The sequence below is a fragment of the Gopherus flavomarginatus genome, chromosome 24, assembly GCF_025201925.1.
Source record: "Gopherus flavomarginatus isolate rGopFla2 chromosome 24, rGopFla2.mat.asm, whole genome shotgun sequence".
In the NCBI taxonomy this organism is placed as follows: Eukaryota; Metazoa; Chordata; order Testudines; family Testudinidae; genus Gopherus; species Gopherus flavomarginatus.
The window spans coordinates 4,645,868-4,673,105 of record NC_066640.1 but is presented as its reverse complement, the minus strand read 5'-3'; the positions used below and the strand labels follow the sequence as shown (position 1 = coordinate 4,673,105).

The window sequence follows — 27,238 nt, the reverse complement described above, 5'->3', positions numbered from 1 at the left end:
GAGACTGTGAGAGAGTTATTTTAAAAAAACAAACCCAACCCAACAGACTGTTTGGCTGCAGCGTGGGGTAGGCTGGCATTTGGGTTAATCATCACTTCAGACTGCACCAGTGCTGTTTGTGTAAGCTCCCCACCAGCAATGTTCCTGGAGATGCAGTATGGCACAATGGATGAGGCACTGGCGCACCTAGGTTCTGTCCCTGACTCTGCCACCGGCCTTCTGGGTAACCTTGGGCAAGTCCCTTTCTGTCTGTCTCTGCATTTCTGTTTTCCCATCTATCAAATGGGGGTATTAGTACCTAACTCCTTTTTGTAGATTTGGAGATGAAAAGTGATATGGAAGAACCGGATATTATTCTTGAGTGGCAGTTATTACCCTGTGCCAACACAGCTTCTGTTCAAGGCAGGCGTTTTATTTTGAAAAGCTCCCAACGTAAATCTTTCCTGCTAAACTCTGTTTACAATCTGTGAAACCTCCAGCTGCTTGTGAAGTGGATTGTGGGGATTGAGAGGGAGCTTGCAACCATTGGCCTTTTATCAGCTGGGAGGCAAGAAACAGGCTGAAGCAGTATAGGTATTTGTGGTGCAGATTAGTCACAGCAAACACTTTCTGCTTACATCAAACCCCAAACCAAAATACTATTTTTAAAAGCACAAACCTCTCCCGTCTTATCCCCCTTGGCCTTAGGGAGCAGTGAAGTTCACTTTCATCATCTGCTACCACAGAAATAATGATGTAATCAGCAAATCTTGGGCCTTCCTTAGAATTATCTTTAAGGCCAGAAGGGACCATTCTGACCACTTGCATACCATAGGCCAGGGAAACTCACCTGATCATTCCTGCATCTCTCCCATGGCTTGTTGTGAGTTGAAACATGTTTTTAGAGAGAGAGTCGGTCTTGATGTAGAGACTTCACATGATGGGGAATCCAGCAGGCCAGTTGTTCCAATTGTTAAAATCCACGTACTGTTATAAGTTGCATCTTCTTTCTGGCCTGAATTTTTGTTGCTTCAGCTCCCAGTTGTCTTCAGAAGATGCTTCGCTTGAAATGCCTTATGGGAGCCTGAGTTCCAGCGGGATGGGCGCTCAGCGCTAGCTGAAAATCAGGCTTCTTTAATGCATGTGCCCCATCAAGCACCCAAAATCATGGGTCATGTCTGAAAATTCTGGCTTTGGATTGTAAATTGGGATGGAGGGTGGGGTAGGGAAGAATTTTGATTCTAATGGAATTTCCTAAGTAAAATAAGTCATTGGTAGCCTAAAGATGTAAAAGGCATTTAACCAGGAGTTAACTACTCTGCAGAGTAAACAACTGAAATGGAGCAGGGTAGGAGTCAACAGTTCAGCATACTGAAAGGCTATAATAATTATTCACCCAGAGGCCCCATCTGAGATCGGAGCCCTATTGTGATGGGGGCTATATGTGTGGATCATCAGAGACAGTCTGTGCCCTGAAGAGCATACAGTCTAAATAGACAAGGCAGATAAAAGGAAGGGTGGTTATCCTTAGTTCATGGAGGGTGGACCAAGGTACCAACCCAAGTCCTGAGTGCTGTTGATCACAAGACCATCCTTCCTCTTGTCCTTCAATTCAGTAGCCTTGTCTGTACTAAGCTGCTTGGGGAATCTTCCACTTTGGGCTTCTGCAGTGGCTATTGTCAGGAGACCTGCAGCACCAGTATTGCTGCTGTCAACCACTTTTGTTGCCAGAAACATTTCTCTTTCAATGCAGGAGCAGCTTTTTTTTTAACCATGGTGTCTCCTAGGCCAGTTCTGGGCCGGGTTAGACAACACACTGGTGACATGGATACCCCATCTCTGTGAGCTCTGCCTCTATTGCTATTCTGGTGAACCTGCTTAGCAGTCCCAGTGCGATGCCTTAAACTGCAAAACTGTCCTCTTATACGACTGCACCATCACCCACAAGCGGCTGTGGATGCAGTCAATTGACTGCAAATTAGGTAGACATCTAGGTTCTGTCATTTGTGCTCAGTTAATTGCACCTGTAACTTTGCACCCACAAATAATTGGGTGCAGATTTAGAGCTTGGAGTTCGGACATCTGTGAATGTGACTAGAGTTCCTTTTTTTGGATGGCTTATTTGTTTTTGCCTTTTTTTTATGGCCTGTTGGTTTGATTTTAGTTTGAGGTGCTCAAGGCAGATTCTGTTCTGTCTCAATGACTATGGTGGTTTTACAGCATAATTACATGGAAGGGTTTGTGTGTCTTCTTCTTTGCAGACTGGTTTCCTGCCCAGTGAAATGGGAATTGCAAGTCCAACCACACTTTCCCCTACAGGGGTGAAGGGAGGGTCTCAGTATTATTCTTACCCAAACAACCCTCGTAGGAGAGGTGCTGACAGCAACATAGGTAAGTCACAGTGGATGTCCCTCTGGTGTAGCAGTGCTGATTGTGATAATGAGACTGGGATGCCTTCTCTCTTGATTTGCACTTTAAGTTGACTGTGACCATAGAGACGCTCTACTGTCTTGATGCCATTCATGGTATAGAAGTTAGGTCCATGTTCTCAGAGATCCGTGCACTAATGCTGCAGGGTTACATAGATGTGGATCTGTCAAACATTTGAAAAATTAGGGTTATGTAGCATCTTAGCGATGTATGATTTCCTCCACTCTGCTGGCAAATACCCACCAAGATTGTAAAGTGTCTAGTGATTTTGGTTGCCGAGCCTGACACGGTTTTCTCGTGGGCAGGTGCTCAACACTTTCTGAAAATCAGGACCCTGTAAGATGTCTCCAGTTGGGCTCTCAAAATCACTAGTCATATCTGAAAATCTTGGCTGCCATGTGAGAGTGCCCCTCTAACCTATAATACTACTGCCTCTGCTCAAGTGCCCTTTATATAAAAGCTACTCTCAGTGAACATTGGCTGCCAGGAGTAATATAGTAACAACGTAAGTAAGTAATACGGTAAGCAGCACAAAGTCCTGATTGTCAGATAGGCGTGTGCCTGAGGAGTTTGAAGGCACCAAGTTGTGCTTTTGGCCTCTAAGGTCTTGTCTACACAGGGAGTCGTTCCTGAGTAACTCCAGATGTGGACTCTTTTATTCTGGAATAAGAATGCCGTGTTCTTATTTAAACTCAATCCAACATGATTTAAACTAAACTGGAACAAAGTGCTCTTATTCTGGAGTAAATGTATCCACACACAGAGTTACACAAGAACAGCTATTGTGCTTTAATGAGGATTAAGGTAGGGTGTGAATTTAACTTTCAAGTGTAGACAGGTTCTCATGCTCCAGTGCTGATGTTATCTGGTCACACCCCACTCCATCTGAAATTGTTTTATTGCTGCTATTTTTGTCTTTGCACTGCAAATGGAGCCAAATGCGATGTAACACTACCTGCCGTTTTTCCAGTTATTTTTAGAAAGGGCAGTGCAGGTGAGGGTATCTGCTTTGATATTAAAGCTTAATTAATTGCATAAGAATTCTACTGTTTCAGGTTTTCAGATTCACCATTTAGATGGATTGAGTGGTTCTGTGTTATGAATTCTTCTCCTAAGCTAGAATATGTATGAATGGGCACGGTCCATCACCCTACGCTCAGCACAGCAAACATGTTGCACTTAGTGTTTAAAACTCTCACCTCAAACTAGGATTAGCCTTAATTCCTAATGAGAAAATCCATAAACCCTTAGCCTGGGCTTCCACTTCAGCTGGCTGCTTCTAGGGTTTTCCCCCCTGAAAGTGCCCCTTCCCACTATACCCCATCTCTTGTCTTAAAGACGCTACATTGTTTATCCCCCTGATCTGGATCTGAGGCCCACCTCTTCTGTCTTCATGGGTGAGTCAGTACAGTAACCCTCCATCTGTGGGTTAAGTTCTAGAGCTTAACGTCCTATTACAGTGCACTTTGCTAAGCACGTTACTTTTTAAGGAGCAAATGACCGATGAGCTCACTTGTGTTCAGGTTGCAGGGTGAGCCAAACATTGCATGGTTTGATTCTTTTCCTTTCTCCCAAACCCTCTTTAATGAACCTATTGGCACCCTTTCCAAAAATTAGGAGATTATGCAGGGCCTTTTATCCTGGGATAAGTGAGTCCCTGTTGTCACAGCAGTGGCTAAAGAGGGGCTGTTTTAATGGTCTCAAGTCTATTTCTCCCAGGAGAACTCTGCTGTAAAGAGAACAAGCAGAAGACAGGAGCAGTCCACCCTGAGACATAGCATGTTGCAACGTTCCAAATCAGTTTTCCTGTTTTACAGCATTACTGAGGATTTGTAATCAAAGTGGTGCACTTAATGCTGTGTCTATCATTGGTGGCTTTACTTAGCCACACTTTATGACTAGCCTCCAACACCTAGTGGGGCTTCATATCCCAATAATGTCAGCAGCCAGCCTGTAATTTACCCTTTCAAGAGTGGTTTCATATCCTCCGTTCTTATTTATTTTATTTTTTCAATACCAGATGGACAGCCTAAAAAGGTTCGGAAGGTGCCTCCAGGTCTGCCCTCGTCGGTAAGCAGCACTGCACGGAAATTTACTCTCCAAATATTCCATCTAGTTATATTAATGCAGTATCTAAGCTCCGTTACATCTTCAGGTTGGATCTTTCAAGTTGATCTAAGCCTCCCCAACCCCAACAGTTTTAGGATGGATCAGTAGCCTCTAAATCTCATTTTAACTATATTCCCTACTGCAGCGGTAAGTTATTGTCCCTACAGATTTGGTCACCAATGACCCAAGTAACCAAGTGTCATGTATTTTTGTGGAGTAGGGAAGAGTTTTACTGGCTACAGTTTAGCATGTGAGAGAAATGGGGGGACATTGATAAGACCAAACTTTGTACAGATGCATGGGGCCATAATCTAGTAACCTGAGAGAAATGATTGTAACTGTTCATGTGCAGAATAGCTCTTGGTATTGCCACCTGGGTAGCAGTGTGGGAAGGGGAGGAGACAGAAGGAGAAGGCCTAGGTCTGAAGCCCTAGCTCGTTAGGTATTTACTGCCAGAGCTGCCTTCTCCCCAGCACCACCTGCACAGTAAAAGGACAGCATATCGGTTATAGCCCTGAATTTCTTGGCTCTTGTCTATTTGACGTTATGTCGCAAATGCCCCTATGAAATGTGATATTCCACACGACTGGATTTCATTCCAAAAGGGAAACCAAGCCAGTTGTAACATGGGCAAGCAGCTGGGGCCGGTCCAGGTGTGCAGGAATGCCTGTGTTTTATAAGAAAGCCGAGCAGCCTGTAGGAATATGTTAGCCATACTTCTGTGGCAGTTATGGGGGAATAAACTGAATAGTGTCTTTATGGCTGGAAGTAATGGAATCTCCAGGAGAGTTAATTGAAGTGGACTGGAGGAGTCTCACACAGATGGGAGCAGAGCAGCTTTGCATTGGCCAGAAGCACCAACGAGAGAAGCTGCATTCCATGCTCTAGCTTTTGCTTGACTGCCGGTGTGTGGACGGATTGCAAACTTCAGGCGAAAGTAGATGTGAAATTCTCTGGAGTGGACGACTTGTGTTCTTCTCTGAGTGTGTGCAGTGTGCCATCAGTTCTGCTCAGACTGCACAGGCCCGAAGACTCAAAACAAATGGGGTGGATATACGTGCTCACTCCTCCGAACAGAGAACTTAAAATCGCTGTGGGATTCCTTCCTTAAGTGTAAAGCACCCTCTGAAATCTCGGCTTCATGATTCTGTTTTTCTGAAGTAAATGGTTTCGTACAGTGAAAGTCCAGCAGGACACACAATTGGTTTGGAATAGAGACAAGTTTGGGACTAACAAATGCTGGCCCCCAAAATGAAGGACACTTGAGGGGTTTCTTATTGCTGGCTGTGCCCTAGCGTAGCTGCAATAAGCATCCCCTTTTGTGCATTTTAAGTTGCCCTGTTCAAACGGAGTCTGCGTTCATGCTATCGCTTCAGGTCCAGGTGGAGCTCGGAGCAGCTGAATTTGGGTTAGCTCCCAGAGCGTTCACTGGAGGTAGCATATGAGAAAAGCATTGCTCCTTAGCAGATGGCCACTTAACCCTGCTGGTTACAGTTATTGGCTTTGGTTTTAAAAGGAGCGACTAGTGATTGTGGAGGCCAAGGGGTCTCTAATTTGAAACGGGCCTGGCTTCCAGAGGATGGGTGCTCAACACTTCCTGAAAACCGGGCCTCTTTACTATGTCTCTAACATGGCACCCAGAATTCCTAGTCGCTTTGGAAAACTCTCGCTGCTGCTGAAACGCAGACCCTGCTCTCCGACGTGAGTCAGGCCCAAAGAGATGGTAGTCTCACTGCGTGGGATCATTCTGCTTGACTGCTGGGTCAGACGCAGAGTTGCTTTCTGGTCATGGAGCCAAATTGGATGGCAACCCCCTCTTCCGCCTTTAAAAAATAATAATAAATTCTGGGCTAGCACAGCGGCAAGCTGGGGTGAATGTGCATGCCGCTGTATACGCAGCATGCCACTGTTGTAGGAGAAACTACCCTCTCCTTCCCACCCCAGCTAAGGGAGAGTAAGATGGAATTTACTAGGAATAACACAACCATTCTGTTTTGCATCCCTGAAGGAAAGATGGAGGGTTATGTAATGCTTAGCGAAGGCAGCAGCCCCTGAATTGCAGTGGCAAGGGACCAGTGGAACATAAATGGCTAGAAGTCGTGTGTGTGCACGCACTCTGCTCTTTCAGTGCAGGCTGCTAAAGCAAATTTAGCTTCACTTTTTCATAGCGAATTATTTCCCTGGTCTAGGGGTGAAGGAGTGTCTGCTGTCTCTTTGTTAACCTCCCTCCCCTCCCCCCTTCATGTTTTTTGACCTCCATGAGGTCTAAAACCCTCTGTTTCTCCAGGAGAGAGAAATATGCACCTATACATAGAATTAAGTATGTGGCCAGTGAGGCTTTACCCTCCTAATGGGCAGCTGATCAAAGAAGCTTTCTTGTTTGAGGTCGTCTGCAAACATGCAGCAAAAGAGCCTGCTCCGTGTTATCACTGGACCCTGTGCAAAGTAAATAGGTTAATAAACATCTTATTAAAATAAGTACTTTAATCTTAATTCCGTAACTGCTTTGAAAACTTGGAATGGTCAGTGGCTGAAATAGCTGAGGGTGGCTGAAGCAGGAGAAGTGCTGCCAAAGGCAGCAAGAGATGCAAACAGCATCAGTGAGTTAAAGAACGAACTAGAAAAGTTAGTGGCAAGCATGGAAGCCGGGGGATGTTGCCTGCTCCTTTGATGGCAAGGGAGATGGGACGGAGGTAGGCTGGTCTCTCTCTAACTAGCAGATCTGATCATGAATGGCCCCTCAGGTGTGTCTTGCAGTCATGCTGTGGTCCATTAACACATGGTCCTCTGAGTTTTTTTGCCTTTGTGAAGTAGTGGCTTTGGAAAACAGCAAAGTCTGCTGCAGCTCGTATTCTCTCTGTGCCGCTGTGTTCCCCACCCACGCTCTCCTTTGGGCCTGAGGATCCGCATTCTTTCCTGTGCTGCTTTGAGTAATAAGTCAGGGTGGATGTGACCGTGTCTGGCGGCTGGTTGCAGAGTTTGAATGGCACAATAAGGAATGGGCCCAAGGCAGAGAGTCTGTGTCTAATTACCCCACATGTAAGAATCACCCTGAAAATAGGCCTAGAACCTGTGCACTTAGTCTACTGCCATTGAAGCCAGTAGGAGCTTTCCCATTCGCTTCAGCAGAAGGATCAGGGCCTGACTGAATCGTGCTGAGTGTGATATGACTGGCAGCTGCTTGGAAGGGTTCAGTTGCATCAAAATCCATTCGGTAAAAGTACAACTAAAATCCTCTTGCTTGTGTGCCAGAAATCCCCCTCTGCTTCCAGCACCTGCCTTTCGCCTCTCACAAACCACCTTAAAATTGCTTCTTGGATACACCCAACTCTGTAGGACCTATGACAAATCGTATCCGTTCACCACTTGCTTGGTTTAAAAGATGGAGGAGTTACTAAGTGAAATTCTTCCTTTGTGTGGAAGAGCTGAATAGGTGCTCACAATGGTTCCTTCTGGCCTTTGGATCCGTGTATCGATGGCATTGCCGCTGCTGCATTTTCCCAACAAAGGGAGTAAAAACTTGTAATCTGGGTCAACAAGAAGATTCTGCCCAGCGCACTGTGCACCAGAGCTGAGACACCCGTGTGTTGATCCAGCGTTTGCTCTGCCTCCAAGAGACACGAGCCAGCCCCTACCTTTTGCTTTTTGACCCAAGTCATAGTTCTTAACCATCCATGTGCCCTTGTCTAGTAGAGATCTCAGACCACATACATACATGCAACTCTCAGCGGTAGTTCTGTGTTGTCTGACTTAATCTCTGAGCCCTGTGGAAATTGGCTTCAGTGCTGCTAGAATAGTAGGTTGTTTGAAGATTCTGTTGCAGCCAAAAGTATGGTGGCTGGCAAGTATTTTAGCATATAAATTTACAGTCTGGTCACTGCTCTGTTTAATATTAGTCTGCAAGGGTTGCCTGGAGTCCCTCACAGGTTTATGCATTTAAACAGGAATAATGGGGCGGGGGAACACCCTACGAATCCCAGTGCTGGTGAATTTAATGCGGTTTCTTGACAAGCTCCCTCCTTTTACTCTCTGTGCTAGCAATTTTAAGCACAGGAAATGATCTCACCTGTAGGTCCCAGAGGTCTGACTCTCTAGCTGACAGAGGCAAAGGCTGGGAGGGGAGGAGAGACCTGGCTATGATTTACTGTTTCCTGTGGGGCTGCGTGTAGAGTGTGGATTCTATCAGGTCCTCCTGAGTGCGCAGAGGATTTTGGAGGCTTGTCGGCTGCGTTGCATATTTGGAAGGCAGGCTGAGAGGACTCTTATCTCTGCTCATGGTGACTTTTAGCAAGCTGAGGATGCTGGCTTGGGGGGGAGCAGCTGATGGGTTGGGTGACACGAGTTGAGCAGCCGTCTGCCTGCTCTCTGGAGGACAACAGAGAGCTTTAGCTGATGGAACATCGCTGTTTCCAGCAAACCACCCTCCCAAATATCCCCCTCTCCCTTAACCCCAAGTAACATAATCTTAGATGTCTTTAGAAAAAGCCATTTGAAAGCTTCCTTATTATTTAACACTAAAACGAAAGATTTCCAGGGCTTCTCTTTCTTTCCTAGAAACATCCTCTTAAAATGAGCGTCTTGAATTTTATGCATCTGTTGTCTCCAGGCTTTTTTAAAAACCACAAGTGTGTATGCGTGTTTCCACACTCCCCACACACACACTAGATCTGCCTCGCACGTCCAGGGAGCACTGATACGTAGAGATGGCTGCATGAGTGAATTGCATTGCCGTGGGCGTGGAGGACCTCGAAGTGTTAATGAGTAATCAGACTGAAATTTGACTCCCTTGAAATAGAGCTTGGGGGGGGGGGTGGGTTCAGAGCCAGGAATGGAGGGGTGCATATGTCAGCATGGGAGGAGGCAGGGGGGTGTTCCAGCAGTCTGGGAAACAGTAGGGTGCAAATGTTGGGCACCTTCGGAATCCTGCATCGGCTTCCTGCTTGGGCGAGGATATTTCTTATGGTTTTTTTTTAGTTCTCGCTCAGGATTTATTAAATATGTTAAAGCTCCTTTCCCCGCCCCCACCCCTTCTTCCTCTCCTCCAGTGCTGCACAGCTGCCTGGAGACTGGCCAGGTGCCAGTGGCTGGCAGATGGTTCAGGGCTATTAGACGTGCTTCATTCGATTCCCTGTCCCAGCTCCCGCTATTTAATCAAATTATAGGAAAAGTCAATTTACTGGATTCTTCTTTGTAGCCTGTTCCATCCCCCATCTCTCCTCACCTCCCTGCCACGCGCTATCCTCACACACACGCATGCACACACACACACGCATGCACACACACACACGCATGCACACACACACACACGCATGCACACTTTTTTTTCATGCGTTCCAATTCAAGGTTTGTCTCTGTGTTGAAATGGGGAGATTCTTGAGTACACTCAAAGGCAAACGACTTTTAGGTTGTTTTTTTTAAGAGGGCGAGAGGGGCAGTTGTCAGCATCTGTCAGTTCTCTCCCTTCCCCCTCCTCTCTGTGGCTTTTTTTTATGAGTTTATGATCTAAATTTGGGCAATCAGATCAATAAAGACTCCGTCTGAACTTGGCGATCTGTTGAAACAGAAGGTCACAAGTTACATTTTCTGCTGTTTCTTCCCCTCCAATCACCCAGAGAACACTGCAGTTACCGGTGATTCCCACTTCTGGGTACCAGCAAAGCAGCAGTAGACACGCTCGGGGGGAGAGTGGGGAGATGGGCATTATAGGAGTGAGGGGAGTAAAGGGACTTTAACAACGCTCCCTTAATTCAGAGTCATCACCATCAGAGTTGTGGAATATGTTATAAGGGTAGGGCGGGGGTTGTAAATCTGCTATATCGAGCTGACACAGAGCTAGTGGATTGGAGGGAGGGGGTGTTCTTGTTTTTAAAGACATACTAGTGTGTAGTATTGGAAGACAACAGACTTTGGAGCATGGTCACGGGGCTTGTTCGCTAAGAAGAGAAAGCAAAGGGGGGGTATAGGAGAGAGAGAACAAGGGATTTTTAAAGGCTCTTTGGAGGACATGGTTCTAAGACGATGTGTGGAGATTTTTTTTTTTAAAGCTGGAGTCTAAACGTTGTCCAGAGCCTTGTGAAATTCATTGCATCACTTCTTACAGGCATACGCTGGACATGCTGGGCATCAGTTATTGTTGTTTGTCTCAGCTGTGGGTGCTCTTGTTTAGATGGTGCATTTTGATGCCTTCGTCTCTGGGATGGGTCGTCTGAGAAGCAGGAACTGAAGGTGCAAAGGGATGAATTTATTTTAACAATAGTAATCACAGATGCTTTCCAGAGCAGATTTTTGCTGTCTCTCTGTTAAAACCCATTTTCTCAGTGTTTTGGGCAATTTTAAAAATAGAGCCATTCTTCCACTCCTCCTCATTGGCACTTTGTACTTGCGCCAATAAAAATGGTAGAAGTTGCAGATGGGGGTGGCGGGTATCGGGGAGGGGGAATAGACCCTTGCCACATCCCTGCTGGTGTCTCTTACAAACAGAAATGCTTTTCCAGTCATTTGATGAACTGAGAATGCCCGGCAAAGTTACTGCAACCCCCGGTCCCTGCTTTCGTGTGTATTTAAAAAGAAAATAGTTTCAGAATGAATCAATAGTGATGAAAATAGGTCCTGGGAAGGTTTTTGCATCAGTTTCAATGGCATTTCGGTTTATTTGCATATCCAGTGTGCATTTGTTAAACACATTTGAACACCAGCACGTGACGGCTTTGTCATCAGCAGGCTTTCTAGCATCTCCTTGGTCAATAACCCTCTCTTTGCTACCCTGCCCTCTATTCTCAACGTGCTACTGAACACCTGACATGCACATCGTTTCACTGCAGAGTTACTGTAACCATCTACAGAAACAGGCCTCTGCGAGCGGCCTTCATTTTGAGGGACAACTCTCTCGTTTTAGTCCCTTAATTATGCTGAATAAACGGACTAGGTGTTGGTTCCACCCTGTTTGTTGTTGGAAATCCTTTACTGCAGAAGTTAAGGTTCCTGGAACTGACCAAGAGTTATTTGCCCTGAAGGAGGGAATCCCACAGCATTCTAGAGTCCATGCAGGCATAGTTCTGTTTGTGTGCATTGGGTCTCCTTCCTTTGGAGTCTGTCAGTGGGCCATGGCGACATGAGAGCTACGTCCAGGAAATAGGCTCCTGCTCCCAAGCGCCTTGCCCATGTGGAGATGATGGTGCTTTTCAGTAAGCAGCATGGTCTGCACTTATGAGATCTCGTGGCTAAAATAAGCCAGGGCTTGCCAGTGTCCCAACCCTGGGCTGCATTTCATATGCTGAGCTGCAGGTTTTCATTCCAGTCAAACCCAGCACTGTACCTGTGCCACTGGGCTGACAGCTGGGCTGTAGCGGGGTGTGGGTGTGTGTTAAGGAGAGGGTTTGAATGGAATTTGGAGGTGACATCTGTCAAGGGCTGCCATGGGATGAAGAGCCTCACTGATAGACCCTCAGTTTCCCAGTCAGTAAAATGGGGATAATGAATACTTGCCTTGTTTGTAAAGCGCACTCAGCTCTGTGGATGAAAGGCACTATGTAAAAGCTGGGTATAGCTACAATGAAGCCTTTTTGGTAAGGAAAAGCAGCTACAGGAGCAAATGGGTTCAGAATACCAGCCTTCCCCATATCCCGTTTATCTCTGAATCAGCCTGGAGACTGGGGTTTAACATCCAGAAATAGTTCTTGTGGTTACCCATAAAAAGCCATAACAGAAAAGGGAACTAGAGAGGAAAGCTGGAGCTTCTCGCGCTGGACATGGAAGATCAAAAATGTAGAGCACGTTCCTGCTTTCACTTCTTCTCCGCCCCCTCCCGAGTGTTGGCAGCTGCGCGTCAGTTGGATTTATGTGATGAAAGATGGATTGTCCGGGTGGGAAGGGTCGGTGAGGTGATCTCCAGCCCACACATGAGACGTGATGAGGGATGCAGGAGGCCAAGTTTACTGTGGCAGTGGGGAGAGGCACAAGGGAGAAGGGGACAGAGTTAAGGTTGGTGCCCATCTTAGCGGTGAGGATTTCCTGAATAACTTAGCGTGTCGCTTTTCAGCTTTAACTCTGGCTGAACTTCTCCCTTTTCTGTTTTCCTTTTTGCTGTGGGAATTGGCTACATTATCAGCCACAATAAATAGGTTAAAGGTTATCTGGCTGGGGAAGGCGGCAGCCTGGCAGGAAAAGGCAGCGGGGCGGGGCAGCAGGGAGGGAGAAGAGAATTTAGAAGACACTAAAGCTATCTGAATGGGTAGGCCTCTCTCCCTTCCTCATCCCCCTTCCGGCCCTTTGCAGGTGTATCCATCCAACTCAGGTGATGACTACAGCAGGGATTCAGCTGGATATGCCCCCTCGAAACCTCCCAGCACTGTGTATCCTGGAGCCTTCTACATGCCAGGTCAGTAGTTAATGCTGGTGACCCTGGCGTCACAGCAGCTGCCGCCTATCCTGTTACAGCCACAGCAGTGATGGAGGGGATTTCCTAGCCGCGTGTGATGCAGGGAGACAGATGTGCGTGATGTTGGGCCAGGCATGCGTAGATACATAGGCCCAGTAATGCTGTAAATCGCTGACTGGTTGCAGCCTCCCGACCTACAACTTGTCTTGCAGCACACCTGAGCCGTGAGACTGGGACACAGATCGTAATCTTTGTGTTCGTATGACGACCTGCCTGGTTCGTTACTGCCATCCCTAAATGCTATTGCACTGCAGATAATTAGCTGCACCGCTTCTGCGTGCCGTTGGCATTACTCAGCTAGTCTCCCCTCCCTCTCTGCCTCATGGGACTTCTGCCCTGCTGATGTTTGTGCATTGCCATTTTATATCCTTGCTATTGACATGGTTGCTTGCCTTGCAGATGGACTTCATAACTCGCCAGATCTGTGGAGCTCGTCCGGCACCATGAGCCAGTCGAGCTATGGAGCTATGCTGGGTGGCTCCTCGGCCCCTCTCCCACAGTCCGGTGGCTTCAATAGTTTACATCAGCATGAACGGATGGTAATGCGTCTCCGGTGATGCCGTAGCCTTGAGCAGTGTGTGAACGTTTAGGCGGTGCCATGTCATTGTAGGAGCGTAGGGCAGAGTGCCAGACTCTTGGGGTCTATTCCCAGCTCAGCCACTGACTCCCTTCCCTCATCTGGGTCTCAGTTTGCCTGGCCTGTTAAATGGGAATAATGATTCTCTCCTGCCACGGAGCAATTTGACCAGACTTTTGTAGTCTGACAAAGGGTATTTTGATGCAGTGTTGCTGTAAAATACTTTCAATCAGCATTAGCAAGGATTGGACTTTGGTGAGTGAGATCCCTAGCTTCTGTCCCTTGGCGCATTCTTTGGCAGCGCTCTTTGAAATAGCAAGATGCTCTTATGCCGCCATTCTGAAAATACTGGTCATCGGCCTCTTAGATGTTTCTGCGAGGGCCCTCGCCACAGCATCCAGGCCCTGGCGAACATTAGTCAGTCAGTGACTGGGAAATATTTTCCCTGTTCTGTAGCTGGTGGCACTTGGATGTAGAAATGTCTTCCCCTCCCCAGCTAAAGCAGAGCACTTCAGGTTTAGGGGTGTTCACTGGATTGTCCAAATGTAACCTGCCCAGCGCTACTCAGTGATGAGTTTAAATCTGCTCTGGGAATTATTTTGGGGGAGATCTAGGCGTGTGTGGTACAGGAGGGCAGACTGTACTGTACAGAGATTAAACTGTTACCTCCTGGCCTTAAACGAGGTGTTTACATGACCCTCACTGCAACAGCATCTGTGCCCCTCACGATCTTCAGGCTATTTATCTTCTCAACCCCACATGTGATGCAGGGAGACTAAGTGACTTCCACAAGCTCCTAGATTTCCTGACTCCTGCTCCTGGTGCCTGAGCTACCAGACTGCTCTTCCCCCCTCGGGGCGAAGGCGTGGGTGCTGCAGGATCAGCTGTAGAAATGAGAGCCTGCATTCCAAGTGGTGGCTGCCGTTTTCTGCAGTGAGCAAGCGCAGTCGTTCCCGCGGGGGGAGGGAGCATCCATGCACTGTGTGAGCAGGTTACCCATTCTGAAATGAATCCAGCTGCTTCTTGGCCTTCAATTTCTTGAACATCCCCAAATATTCAAAAAAACTGGCAACGATAAATTTCAGAATCTGGAAACTTCCCACCAGCTCCATAGCTGGATGTGGTGAGGGGAGGGAGAATTCATGAAAACATGTCCACAATTTTTGCTGATTTTGGAGGGGTTTTCTCCCTCCACACACGCACATTTTGAAAAATGTTGACTCAGCTGCAATTGGGGACTTTCGCCGCCGCTCAGCTGCAGTAACGTGGCAACATCCTAAGTTCCCTGTAAGCTGCACGGCTGCGCATCAGGCTATCAAGGGCCGCGCAGGCAGGGAGAGGTGCCCCTGGCCCAGCCCAGGCCTGCTGGAGCCGGGGAGAGGAGCCCCTCCCCCAACCCAGCCTTGCCAGAGTTGCCATGGCCGGGGAGAGGCATCTCTCACCTGGTCCTGAGCTGCTGTGGGGAGAGAGGGCTGGGAGGAGTCCTCTCACCCTGGGGCAGCCTGCACCCCTCAGCCCCACCCTAGAGCCCACACCCCAACCCTCTGCCCTAGCTCTGAGCCCCCTCCCGCACCCTGCAGCTCTCATCCTTGACCCCACCCCAGAGCCTTCACTACTAGCCAGCATCTTAGCCCCCTGCATCCCACCCTCTGCCCCAGCCCTAAGCACCCTCCCACACTCCACACCCCTCAGCCCCACCTCCACTAAACATCACCTCCATATTGGTGCACATAACAAAAGACATTTCCCGTGTGGACATAAAAAATTTGAGGGAGCACTGGCGATGTCCACCATCTCCAGCCGCTGGAAGGCAGTGCAGTCAGGTCAGAGATTTGATCCATCAGAGAGCACAGTTGATCCACCCTCACTGACCTCTACATTCACCTTGGCGGGGGTGCTATCTAAATCCTGCCGTGCTGTGGACCATCCCAGGGGATGTCTTATGCCTCTTCCCCTTTTTCCTTTCTAGAACTACCCGATGCATTCAGGAGAAGTTAATGGCGGACTTTCCTCTGTGTCTGGCTTTCCCTCTGCCTCCACCCCTTATGGAGTGCCCAGTCATACGCCACCGATCAGCGGGACAGACAGCATGATGGGTATGTATGTGGTTTGGCAAGTCTTGGGCAGAGGCCACTGCAGTATTCCACTCTCCCACTGCATGTAGGTTAATCCAGGAAAGGCAAACCATTGTCAATGTCTAATGCGTAAGGAGGTGTGGGATTAAAGCCACTGTCTGGGCCGTTCGAGAATAATGCCCGCGCTCTGTATGTCTGCATGACACCAGATCTTCTCCCTCGTGTGTTGCACGTACGCCTGGAGTTACTCCACAAGGCAAGCGATTTAGTGGGAGTTACTGCTGCTGGATAATCGGGCATGATCTGGCAGAGAAGAAGGGGTGGGATCTGTGTGGTTTTGCACAAGTAACCCCCCTCCTCCCCAGCCTCTATGCTCAGAGATTTAAGTTGCTTGTAGCTTTCCATCCATACATGTTTTCTCACACCCAGCTCATGGGTCCCAGTGGGAAACTGGAATCTGTGCAGTCGCTTCTCGGAGGCTCGACCGCTGAGCGAGAGGCAGAAAGGACTTAAACCTGAGGCAGGTGGGGAAGGTGCAGGGGGAGACGGTGTTCGACTAAATCAGGAATAGGAAATTTTCATGCTGCATTCAAATGCCATTTTAAACCCTTGAGTGCTTTAATCTCTAACCCCGCTGAACCTGTTAGAAAACCTGTTACTGAAATGAACTTCACCATCGCCAGGAACTGAGAATCCTGACCTTGATCGTTCTGTTTTGTAGCGAAACCCTTGTTTGGGGAGAGGGAGGGAACGGGCCTAGGACTGCAATGGCTTGGGAGGTGCCCTGTTACAATGGGATTTGCTGTGAGGAGGATGTTGAATGGCAAAGTGCCTTTGACCTGGCATCTTGTGCTAACATCCTTGCAGCTCCAGGAAGGCATCTGAAGTGGATATTGCCTGCTCCCTGCTGTTCAGAGCAAGACTCTCAGGGCATCAGCAGCAGCCAAGGGAGGTGTGGGAATAAAGTGGATCTTTTTAAAACTCTGAGTAAGAAACTTTATCCTGCCTTCAGCTGCTGCCACCTTCCCCTCCCAGTCTCAATAGGAGACTGTGCGCCCAAACACTAAACTACAAGGGTCAACTTTTCTTTTAAGTGCCCCTGGGTTTTTCCAAAAGTGACCTGTTCTGATTTGAGCAAGGACCAGAGGAGTAAGGGCTGTGTTCTCTCTCTCCCTGCAGGCAACAGAGGAACCACAGCTGGGAGCTCAGGAGATGCGCTTGGGAAAGCATTAGCTTCAGTAAGTGTTTCTTGCTCTGGATTCTTCCTCCCAGTGCCCTCGGAGTCAGCAAGCATTGGAGTGGGGTTGTTGACTTGACCATCTTGCTCCCTGCCCTGGAAAGAGTTAAACGTCTCCACGGCATGGTGTTTCAGGTGCTTGGAGCCACACACCTCTCATGTTGGGCTTGTTAACTGGCAAGGAAAAGGGGAAGGATGGCCCAGCAGATCAGGCTATATATGTCCCGGAGAAGTCGCGTAGTGTCTGCCTGTTCCCCAGCTGTAAAATGGGGACTATGCTCCTTCCCTCCCTAGAAGAAGAAATAAAAGATTTAGGTGCTTGACACTATGGGAATTGGGGCCATAGATGCAAAGGGGAGGTGCTTCACAGTCACTCCTCACCACCCCACTGGGCACAGCAGGAGAGCTGGGGCTCAGACTAAGTTAAGTGACTTGCTCATGGGCAGAGAGGAATAGAACCCAGGCCTGGGAAATCCCAGTCCAGTCCCCCTCCGCTGTCCACCCTCTCCATGCCCGTTGCTGTGATACCTTGGGCACCAGGTGTTAACGGGCCTAGCTTCTGTACTTCCAGGCCGTAGCTGGTGGGGGGAGGGGGGTTGTTTATAATTCAGTGGCCCCTCTGGGTTAGCGAGGAGAGTGCTGACTCTTGACCGATGATCCGTGTTGGGCCAACTGGTTGCTTTCAGTTAGAGTTCAGGCCTCGCCTAGTGCTGCGTGCCGCAGACCCACCCTGCTCGGTCCACCAGCCCCCAGTGTCTCACCAGTTCCGTGCAGTGCCTGTCTCCGCTGTCACTCCTTGGTGTCTCTGCTCCCTAAGGTCAAACACACAGGAAACCTCCTCGTGTCCTGAGGGCCCAGCGACTGAGGTGGCAAATGAAGGCGTTTGCTGTGGGGAAGGAGCCGGGGGGTTGGTGTGGAAGAACACAGCAGTAGCATAGATACCGAGGTTAATCTGGCCAGCAGAGTGCTCGGGGGTGGGACTGAGGAAGCATGCTTGTTGTGTAGATGGAGGGCTGAGGGAATTGGCGAGGGCGTGGTGAAGAGACTTGGAAGTCAGTGAGGTAGTGCTGTAGGCACTTGTGGCTCACGGGGGCGTAGGGCAGTGAAGGGATTGCAGCTCTACAGGGCCGGGAACGCTAGGATTTGAAGGTGTACTAGGCTAACTGCTTTGTTTCTCTCTCGTTCCAGATTTATTCCCCAGATCACTCTAGCAATAACTTCTCTTCAAACCCCTCCACCCCTGTGGGCTCCCCTCAGGGGCTTGCAGGTACATGCTCGATGCGCTGATCTCCTGAGAACTGCTTGAGCAACATTTTTACAAACTTGATCAAACCAGTTTCATTTAAAAGGGGGGAAGGGGAAATATATTTTTTTAGAAAGTTTAAAATAAAAAAAAAATAACCCAGCTCCCATGAATTGCTTCGTTTGGGTGTGGAGAGACCTCTTGTCTCCATAGGCCCCGGCCATGGTTTTCAAAAATGGCGAGTGATTTTGGGTACCTGACTTGAGGTGCTGGAATGGGCCACCTTATGCTGAGCCTTCTCCCCCTTTGCAGAAATCATGCCCCTTTAAGGGGTATTTAGACGGGCACCAAAAATCACTAGTCACTCCTGAAAGCCTGGGGTTTTGTCTCCAAAGAAGTGACCTGGCAGGAAATATTCTAGCTGCCCGTGAGTCTTGCCCAGTGATGCTGTGTCACGCTGAAGTGTAGCTTTGCTGCTACCTGGGTGAAAGGTGCATCCTCTTTCCCTGCCGACAGCCCCTTTGCAAGCCTCTGAGCGATGTGCCCTTTGAGCGGTCCCTGTCCCCTGTGAACTAAGCGTGTACCAGTGGGAGGAGCTCCATGTTCATGAAGAGGTGGCTGTTTGAACCATTTTCAGAACCTGTTTTATACTGTGATTTAAAAAATCACGGCAGCCTTCTCCAGGTGCCTCCTTCTGCAGAAGACTGACACTCCCAGTTCCCTGCAACTGGGAGCCCAACCAGGGTCATTATAGGGTCTGTTGCCGGAAATATCTCAAAGCGTAAAGATGCAGTAGGCCACCTCTGAGCTCCCGTCTGTCGGACAGAGGGAGAGCAGCACAAAACCACGCTCGTTTGCCTGTTGTGCCACATGAACAGCCAAACTGGCATCAGATCTTTCTGGGAGCAACGAATGGTTCAATTCCTCCATCTTGCCACCCTGGTGACATCTGGGGGTGATGCAGGTACTCGGAGGTTGCGCCTCAGCTGTGTCTAAATCCAGAAGCAGGCGCATGTGCAGGTATACCCACACATCAGCGACTGTGTATGAAAACACTGACGGGCAAAGAATCTGCAGTGGATGTTGATAAAGTCAAAAAAACTTGGCTTTCTGAGAAGGAGGGTTTACAATAGAGACTAAAGCACTGATATGGAAGTATAGCACTACTGGGGGGGAAGGGGGAACTAAGGACAGAACCTTCTGTCTGTCTGTCTCTCTCAATGTGTTCTCTTTCCCAGCTTAGATGCTTTACTTGACAATGGGGTGAAGCTTGTTAGCTTATTTCTCCCCACAACCTTGAATTTCCTATGGAAATGATGCTGGCCCCATAACCTCACCCCATAACCCTCATGTTGCCTCTTTGGTCCAACAGACACATGTACATTTGCACAGTTGGCCGGCCACCTGGGGGGCTTTCAATTGTTTGTGGTGGCCTAGCCCCATCTAGTGTCGCATTTGAGGGCTGCATTTGAAATTATCCAATGTGCGATTTGTTCCAGGCACTTCCCAGTGGCCGCGAGCGGGCGGACAGGGTGCCTTGTCTCCTAGCTATGAAGGGACTCTCCACACGTTAGTGAGTATCACATCGATCGTTTCTACTTGGTTTTGTCTCTCCCACCACCCCTTTCCTGCAGTGAACAGCAGTTCATGAAATAACACACTTACTGCTGGCTGGTTGGAACTGTGGCAGGGGAGCGCAAAGGGGAGAACCATTGAACCCACCCCCATGGCACTGGTGGTTTTTCTGAGCAGCGTTGCGCCACCACATTACTCATCATATCCAGCCCAAGGGTCCACGGTGTAGTGAAGTGCTTAACACTGGAGAAAAGCTTTCAGTTGCGAATATAAAGTCATAGGCATTGGTAAACCACATCGCCCAGACTAGTGTCCTGTTTGACACAGCTCAGCACCGGGTGCTTATGAAAAAAGGGCAAGAAAACACACCCTGAACTTTTGTGTAATAACCTAGCCCAGGTGGGAAGCTTTCTCTCCAACCTCCAGTAGTTAACAGAAGTGTGTGAGGATTTACATCCTTTCCTTTCTGATATGACTCTAGATGTTACTTTTATCCATATAATGGCTTAATCCCTTCTTGGAATCCCTCAGTGTATTGTGACAAGGAGTTCCACGGGCTAATCACGCCCATGTTAAAGTTCCCTTCCAGTGCAGCAACACTTAGGTGCCCCCCAGCTTGCTGGCAGAGTTTGAGCACAGGGAACATTACAGGTGTAGTAACCCTTCTGTAGTAGCCTTGTGGTGGTTGTCTGATTTTGCAACTAGTGGTTCTGTTGATGCACAGAGGCTATGGCCAGATGCCAGGCAGACAATGTTTTTCAATGTTAATGGAGTCTTCATTTTTCTCCACCACCCTCCCTGCCCCTCAAAGCAAAACAAAATGGAAGACAGATTGGATGAAGCCATCCATGTGCTGAGGAACCACGCGGTGGGCCAGACGGCTGCCATGCCAGCCAACCACGGAGATATGCACGGCCTGCTGGGATCGGCCCCTGGTCACAGCGCCTCAGTGGGCGGGCTCAGCCAGGCCTTCCCCACTTCAGTTATGCCTCTAGGGAACAGGCATTCAAGTTTGGTGAGTCAGACACTGGTGGTGATGGTTGCCGTAGCGCTAGATACCAGGGCCTGGTTGTGCTGGGAGCTGTACAGACACGTAGCCCAGAGACAGTCCCTGCCAGAGAGTTTGCAATCCAAGGCCCCATCTGCACACAGACTTGTACTGGTTTAGTGCAAACCACTGTGTGGATACCCTGACTTTGGTGTAGTTTAGTTTAGCTTCAATCCTGTTGCCAATCAACTAAAGCCAAATCGAAATAAGCCACCGGCTTAAACTGAAATAGGAGTGTTTCCGCAGGGGTTGCACTGGTTGGTGTCAGTGTGTACTATGAGTTGAACCGATGCCATTCTCCATGTAGATAAGCCCAGAATGTAGGGCTCCAGACCACCGCTGGATCCAGCAGTCAGCGTGGGGGAGCCCAGATAATCCATGAGATGATATTGGTCAGCATGAAAAGTGGAGGTCACGTTGTCCCGTACTGGGGTAGGGATGAAAGCTTGAACATGGGGATCTCCAATAAGACAGCTCCCCTTAGAATAAGCCCTCCAAGCAGGGATAAGTGGGGAAGAGAGACAGTAGACCCTGGAACCGAGGGGGTGTCTGCAGAATCGAGAGCACGTATAAGCGGGTTTACTTACTGAGTGACTCCTGGGCTTTGCTCAACTGTAAGCCCTTTGAGGCAGGCACCGCCCATTCTTCTTGCTTACTGAATAATTAACCACACAAGAAGAGTGCCCGGTGTCCTGCCTGCTCAGAGGGCCTGGACTCCAGAGTCGTCCCTCTCCCCCCTGGAATAGCTGCAGGATGTTCTTGGCCTGAGGAGTGCAGGAGGGTCAGGCTTGATCATAAGGGTACCTTCTGGTGCAAGAGACTTTGACTCTGTGAACAAGTGCTTGTGGGGGCTCTGTTCCCTTGAAGGAAGCAGGATCAGGAGCTTCCTGCTGGGGTGTGAGCATGAGGAGGGGCGGGACACCCAGGTGCAGGTCTTTCAAGCTTCCCAGTTGCTCTGTGCACACAGTGAATGTGGATCTATTCATTTTAAAGTAAGGCACATGACAGCCTTAGGATTATAAGCTCCTCTGACCAGGGACTGGGTTTCTTACAGTCCCCAGGTCTGAAAAGGGGCTCTCGGCACTGCTGAGATATCAGTAATAACAGGATCCACATCCAAGCTTTCAGAGAGGGCTGTGACAAGGAGCTCTCCAGCGAAGGCTCCTTCTCAGAGGGGGTGTGGTGGTGGTGGGGTAGCCCCTTTGAGACGCAGCAGCCGTTTGGGGTGGAGAAGATCTGCGGAGGCACGTCCAGCCCATGCTGGTGTGTCCCCTGGGGCTTTCTCTCACCTAGTGTCTCAAGCACTGGGGGCTCCCTGGGAGGATGACACAAGCGTAGTTCATGCTGTTACGGAGGCTTCCTACGATTTGGCCTAGTCTGAATTATCTGCAGCATGAGCTGGATGTGCCACTTCCCACTGAGACAGTCCGTTCCCCAGGAGGAGCTGGTACAGAAATAGCTTTAAGCGCTTCCTCTGCCTTCTTCCCACCCAGGCTTGGAGTGAGAGGGCGGGAGCCCCGGATCAGGCTGGGTGGTGTTGGGCGTTGGAGAAAAGGAACACGTGGGTGAGGTGTTGGTGTAGATCCCAGTGCCCTCCTGGCTTCGAAGCAGTGATATTTGGGTTCAACAGTGCCTGGTGTCTCCTGGCTCTCCTGCTGGCCCTTAAAGGCTGCTCCGCTTTTTCTGCTGTAGGTGGGAGGAAGTCACCCCGAAGACGGACTATCCAGCAACCCCAGCATGCTCCACAACCATGTTACACTTCCCTCGCAGCCCAGCTCGCTCCCCGATCTCAGCAGGCAGCAAGACACATACAGCGGTAAGGTGGTGCCTTGCCCACTTCTTTGCTGGCTAGTTGACGCTGGGCCATCTGGGGTAAGACAACCCCAAGAGCTGGCTCCATGAAAAGCACAAGCCCAGTGGAGAAAACAGTGTGGGTGAGAGAGAGGTTCCCAGCCGCTCGGCACGCATATGGGCTAGAGCAGGGAGTGCGTGCTTGGGTGTGAGCCTTTGGGTCAGCCCCACCCTGGAGGCAGGGAGCGCAGCAGCTCCCACATGGGCAATGCCCAGTGACTTTCAGTGATACGTTTTTCAAGGGTCTTCAACACAGCTTCTAACCTGCACATGCAGCCTGGGACCTGCACTCAGTTACAAATCGTTCTTAGAGCCCTGCCTGGTTTGTGGTTGCAGTTGAGTTCTGACGCTGGAGGGCATTTGGGGCAGGGTGGGAGGTAAGCTCCTGGGGTCACAGCAGAGTGTATCTTAAGGTACATGGACAATACCAGCGAGGGGTGTGATTTCCCCTGCTTACTCACACCACTGCTCACCAAGATAGTGCATGTGTAAAGAGCAGCGTAGGTGCCGTAGCCTGGGGAGTGATGGCAGAGGCCCAGCCGATTGCATACCCATTGGTTCCGCTGCACATTATGCTGCAGCTGGGCTGTTTATACTTGCAGTAGGTGACCAAGGGTTGGCGCTAGTGTGCGTAGCGGGGAATCAGACTGTTCGTGCGTGGTGTAGACATAGCCGTAGACATTTGGGATAAAGCCTGGCCTTGGCGAACACACCCACCCACCCTCTGTTCCGTGCACCGTCAATGGTGGGTGCAGAACGAGTGAGTCTGTTGTTGGCATCCATGCCTTGACTAACGTTACCCACGTGGCCGGGCTGCTTATGGTGAGCTGTGTGGATGGAGGTGTTGAGAAACGTGCAACCTTGGGAACTTCGCCTGCGAGGATTGGTCCAAATCCCAGCTGGACCAGCCCCAGCCCTCACTCCTTCCCAGGCCGATTGAGTTCTCTGCAGGTTTTGGAGTGGGGGTCTCACGATGAGACGGTAACTGACAAGGCCTTGCCTGCTCTGCGTGGGCCCAGTAGTGCGTTATCCTGGGGTGGGTGCAAACGCCAGCATCCTCTCAGTAACTGGTCGCCTACCCTTCTCCCCAAAGGTGGCTGGTTTGCATGGCTCTGGGTGTCTAGGATATGGAGGATCCTGTGGGATGAGATGCTGTGCAAATATACTAGGGTTATCGAGCCTGTTCTTTAGTGTCAGAGGGACCGAGATATGTCGGGAGCCCATCCACAGCTGCAGCAAGGAGCCTTCCCTCTGACCTATCCTGCCCCAGTGGGATCGCTCTCCAATGGCCGTGTGCTGCTTTGATTCCATTGCAGGCTTGACGGGGCTGGGCAGAGCCAGTGTCTCCTCGGGAACCAGTGAAATAAAGCGGGAAGAGAAGGAGGACGAGGAGAACACGTCAGTGGCCGATAACTCGGAAGAGGAGAAGAAGGAAATGAAGCCGTCACGGAACAGAACAAGGTGCTCTTTGAACAGGTCTCTCCATTTATTCTGTTACGGGGGCTGGCGGGGGAGGGGAGGGGGAGGCTGTGTGTGTGTCCTGTTGGCCTCCCTCCTGCTGAGAACATGATCACTAGCTGGATCCAGGGATGCTGTGCCAGGGCCCTGCAAAGCCTCCCAGGCTGCTGAAGCTTTAAGCTCCTGCACTGAGACCAGCTCTGCCCCGATCTACCCCTGCTTCCCATGGAGGAGGAGTTTGAGGCCACCTCTTAGGATTTACGACACTTTAGAAGGGGGAATGGTGGTGTTGGGTCCATCCTCCTGCATCTTTTCCAGCCCCAGCAATGCTCCATCTGCCCACCTTCGTAGGAATTCCTAGTGAGCAAAGAACAGGCCAAGCACTGGAGATCAAAGCAGGCTGCAGCCCAACTACCTGGATGGTCTCCGGCGTTAGTCATGGTTTTGTTTACCAGAGTCTGGGCTGTGCTGGGAACTGCTGACTGCTTGACTGACCTCGGACAGACCCATCGCTAGTTTGTCCGCAGGAGGTGGTGGAACCTGAGTGGTCTCTTCACTACACACGTCTGAGCTCTAGGGATTCTCTATCTCCCAGCCAGTTATGTGGGAATAGCCCAACTGGATCAGACATGGGGCCCATCTAACCTGGTATCCCGTCTCCAACACTGGCCGGCTCCAGCTGCTTCGGCGAGCTCAGCAATGGGCAGGGACACCATAACCTGCCTGGAGGGGAAATTCCCTCCCTGCTTCTGTCAGTTAGTGGCTGGTTCATGCCCTGAAACCTTCCCCAAACACTATATTTTTAATCCTTTCTCTTCATGCTGACATTACCCGTGTAAATGTCCGTTCCTGTTTCTGGTCACGCTTAGATCGTGTGACAGTGAGTTCCGGGGGTTAATTGCACTGCTCTGTTCTGTTCCGGTGAACCGTTCCTGTTTACTGGGTCGAAATGGCATCCTTTCTGTGTAACTGCGTCTGAGGGCAAGTGGGAGTGCGGGGATGCTGTGCACCAGGGCTGGAAAGGTTCTCGTGCTGGGGGGAGGAGTTGGGCGAAGCTCCCACTCCGTAGCGGCGGTGGGGGAGGTTTGTTGATAGATTCCCTTCAATGCGGAGATAATGCTGATGCTGCAGATGTATGTTTTGTTGTGTGAGTTGACCAGTGCTGAGTGTGCACACGAGGAATGTCCCTGTCTCATTCTTATTTCAAACCATTAGTCAAGATGAGGATGAGGAGGACGATCTTCTTCCCCCAGAGCAAAAAGCCGAGAGGGAGAAAGAGAGGAGGGTCGCCAATAATGCCCGTGAGCGTCTGCGGGTCCGTGACATCAACGAGGCCTTTAAAGAGCTCGGACGTATGTGCCAACTCCACCTTAACAGCGAAAAACCGCAGACCAAACTGCTAATCCTACACCAGGCCGTATCAGTCATACTGAACCTGGAGCAACAAGTTAGAGGTCAGTGAGGCTCCCAGAGTGGTGATATTTTACGTATCTGATCGGCACGGGGCTGTCTGTCTGTCTACCCTGTGCCGTGGTGCTGCGCTGTTCTTCCCACGGCGCCACCTTGGGTTCCCAAGGCCCTTTGAAGTGTCTTTTTCTTGTTCAGTTTATTTATTTATGTAATTTTGTTTCTCTTTTGCATCCCTGCTATGCTCTCTGGTTTTGTTTTTAAAGCCATTGCATGTGCTGCATGTTGTTTGTTTGAATGCACAGGGGTCGCTTCCCTTTGTGGAAACCTGTGTGCATCTCTTAGTGCTGTCATCCATCTCTAGAGCGCTGCCCTAGCTTACCGCAGAGAGGGGTTCCCCTGCCCCTGGGCCATAGAGAAAGGCATGCCTGAGAATGAAAGAACAGGAGACAGCAGTGTCTCCAGGGGCTGCTTCCTTCCCAAGGGCAGCAGTGCTTGGCCCGTCCTTGTCCTTTCTCCCTCTTCGCAGCAGCAGTAGGAAATACACTCCCTCACACACACACCCCAATCCTGGAGAGGGGATGTCTGCTCTCCTCCAGTTCATGCTGTAATAGGCAGCTCTCATATCATTGTGCCCGCTAGGTAGCTGCTGATGCACCGGGGAGAGCTGGGAGTAATTGCAGGGAGCTTAGGTGCAGCTGTGCCTAGGGGGAGACGTGAGGCACTCCCGTGGGAGGCGCTGGTGTTTAGAGTTGTGAGTGGAGAGGCAGAACTGGCCCGGGGGTGGAGAGCTCAGAGGAGAGGCAAGCCCTCCATACTTGGACGCCTTGTGTGTTGGAGCCTGCTGTCTGTGAGCCGTTGGATTCTAACCACTGATGACCCGGCCACGGATGCTGTCCGTGTGTCTGACAGTCCAGGGGAGCTCTCTGCCATTAGCAGCACCTCCCTCTTTACCTGACTCCAGTGGTGTGACAGACACCGGTTTGGTCCTGAAGCCGTTCTCCCTGCCAGGGCAGGAGAGCTTTACCGGCCTGTCTAGTTCAGCATGTGCCCACTGTTGGGGCTTCCCCCGGGGTGACTTTCCCAGGCGAAGTGGATCTCTGGGTGCATTCAGTCCAGCTGGAGGGGGGAAGCTGTCGGATTTTGTTGTTTTATTTCCTGCTCCGAGTAGCAAGGGGGTTTTGCAGCTTTTTCTTTAACACTCGCTGTGCATGCCTCCCTATTAACTTCCACCCCCAGTAGCCGTGGCCAGTTAACCTCTTTCCGTCCTGCAGAGCCCTTGGTCCTATGACACCGTTCTCTGGGCCTGGCTCCTCTCCCACTGCTGGCCTCTGCTGTTGCACTGTGACCCTCTTGGAGTCCTCTTGTGCCTCTCTTCAGTTTGTAATTTTTTACCTTCCATAACGTGTATTTTTTTCCTGTCTCCCTTCCCCCTCCTTCCTTTTATTATTGTTTTGTTCTGTTCTTTCCGATCTCCTACAGACAGTCCCCAGCCGTGACCTCTCGGTGGTCCCACTCTCTACCTTGTACTTGCTGCTTGCTGATGGAGACGGCGGGCGGGGCGGGCGGGCAAGAGAGTTGGCACCGTGTTCACTTTGGTCTCCTCAACGCTTGTCCTTTTTTAAAGCCTTTCTCAGAGATGGAAGCCCCCACCTCCTGCGCTGCCAGGCAATACCCATGCAGTGAGCTAGGGCGCTGGTCCCCCAGCACCTTCGTCCTCAGGGCCACGTCCCCTTTCCCCTGAATGCCCTGCCACGCGCTTCCCGGACTGTTCTGTTCTGAGCGATGGCAGGTGACTCTGAGCCCCGCTTT

The 27,238-nt window shown here is 50.1% G+C and overlaps 1 protein-coding gene across 11 annotated transcripts in view; it reads left to right on the top strand.

Moving 5' to 3' along the window:
• Positions 1 to 27,238, top strand: part of TCF3 (transcription factor 3) — a 130,855-nt gene that overhangs the window by 88,435 nt on the left and 15,182 nt on the right. For 4 of the 11 annotated variants that reach the window (XM_050933729.1, XM_050933727.1, XM_050933728.1 and 1 more), the window contains 12 exons: positions 2,241 to 2,370; positions 4,430 to 4,479; positions 12,793 to 12,895; positions 13,355 to 13,494; positions 15,502 to 15,628; positions 16,787 to 16,845; positions 18,033 to 18,111; positions 19,587 to 19,660; positions 20,474 to 20,677; positions 22,403 to 22,526; positions 23,878 to 24,037; positions 25,235 to 25,473. In XM_050933729.1, the coding sequence (XP_050789686.1) occupies positions 2,241 to 2,370; positions 4,430 to 4,479; positions 12,793 to 12,895; positions 13,355 to 13,494; positions 15,502 to 15,628; positions 16,787 to 16,845; positions 18,033 to 18,111; positions 19,587 to 19,660; positions 20,474 to 20,677; positions 22,403 to 22,526; positions 23,878 to 24,037; positions 25,235 to 25,473 (1,489 nt within the window). The remainder of the gene's footprint in view (positions 1 to 2,240; positions 2,371 to 4,429; positions 4,480 to 12,792; positions 12,896 to 13,354; positions 13,495 to 15,501; positions 15,629 to 16,786; positions 16,846 to 18,032; positions 18,112 to 19,586; positions 19,661 to 20,473; positions 20,678 to 22,402; positions 22,527 to 23,877; positions 24,038 to 25,234; positions 25,474 to 27,238) is intronic. The other 7 variants (XM_050933734.1, XM_050933733.1, XM_050933732.1 and 4 more) reach the window with 5 other exon arrangements.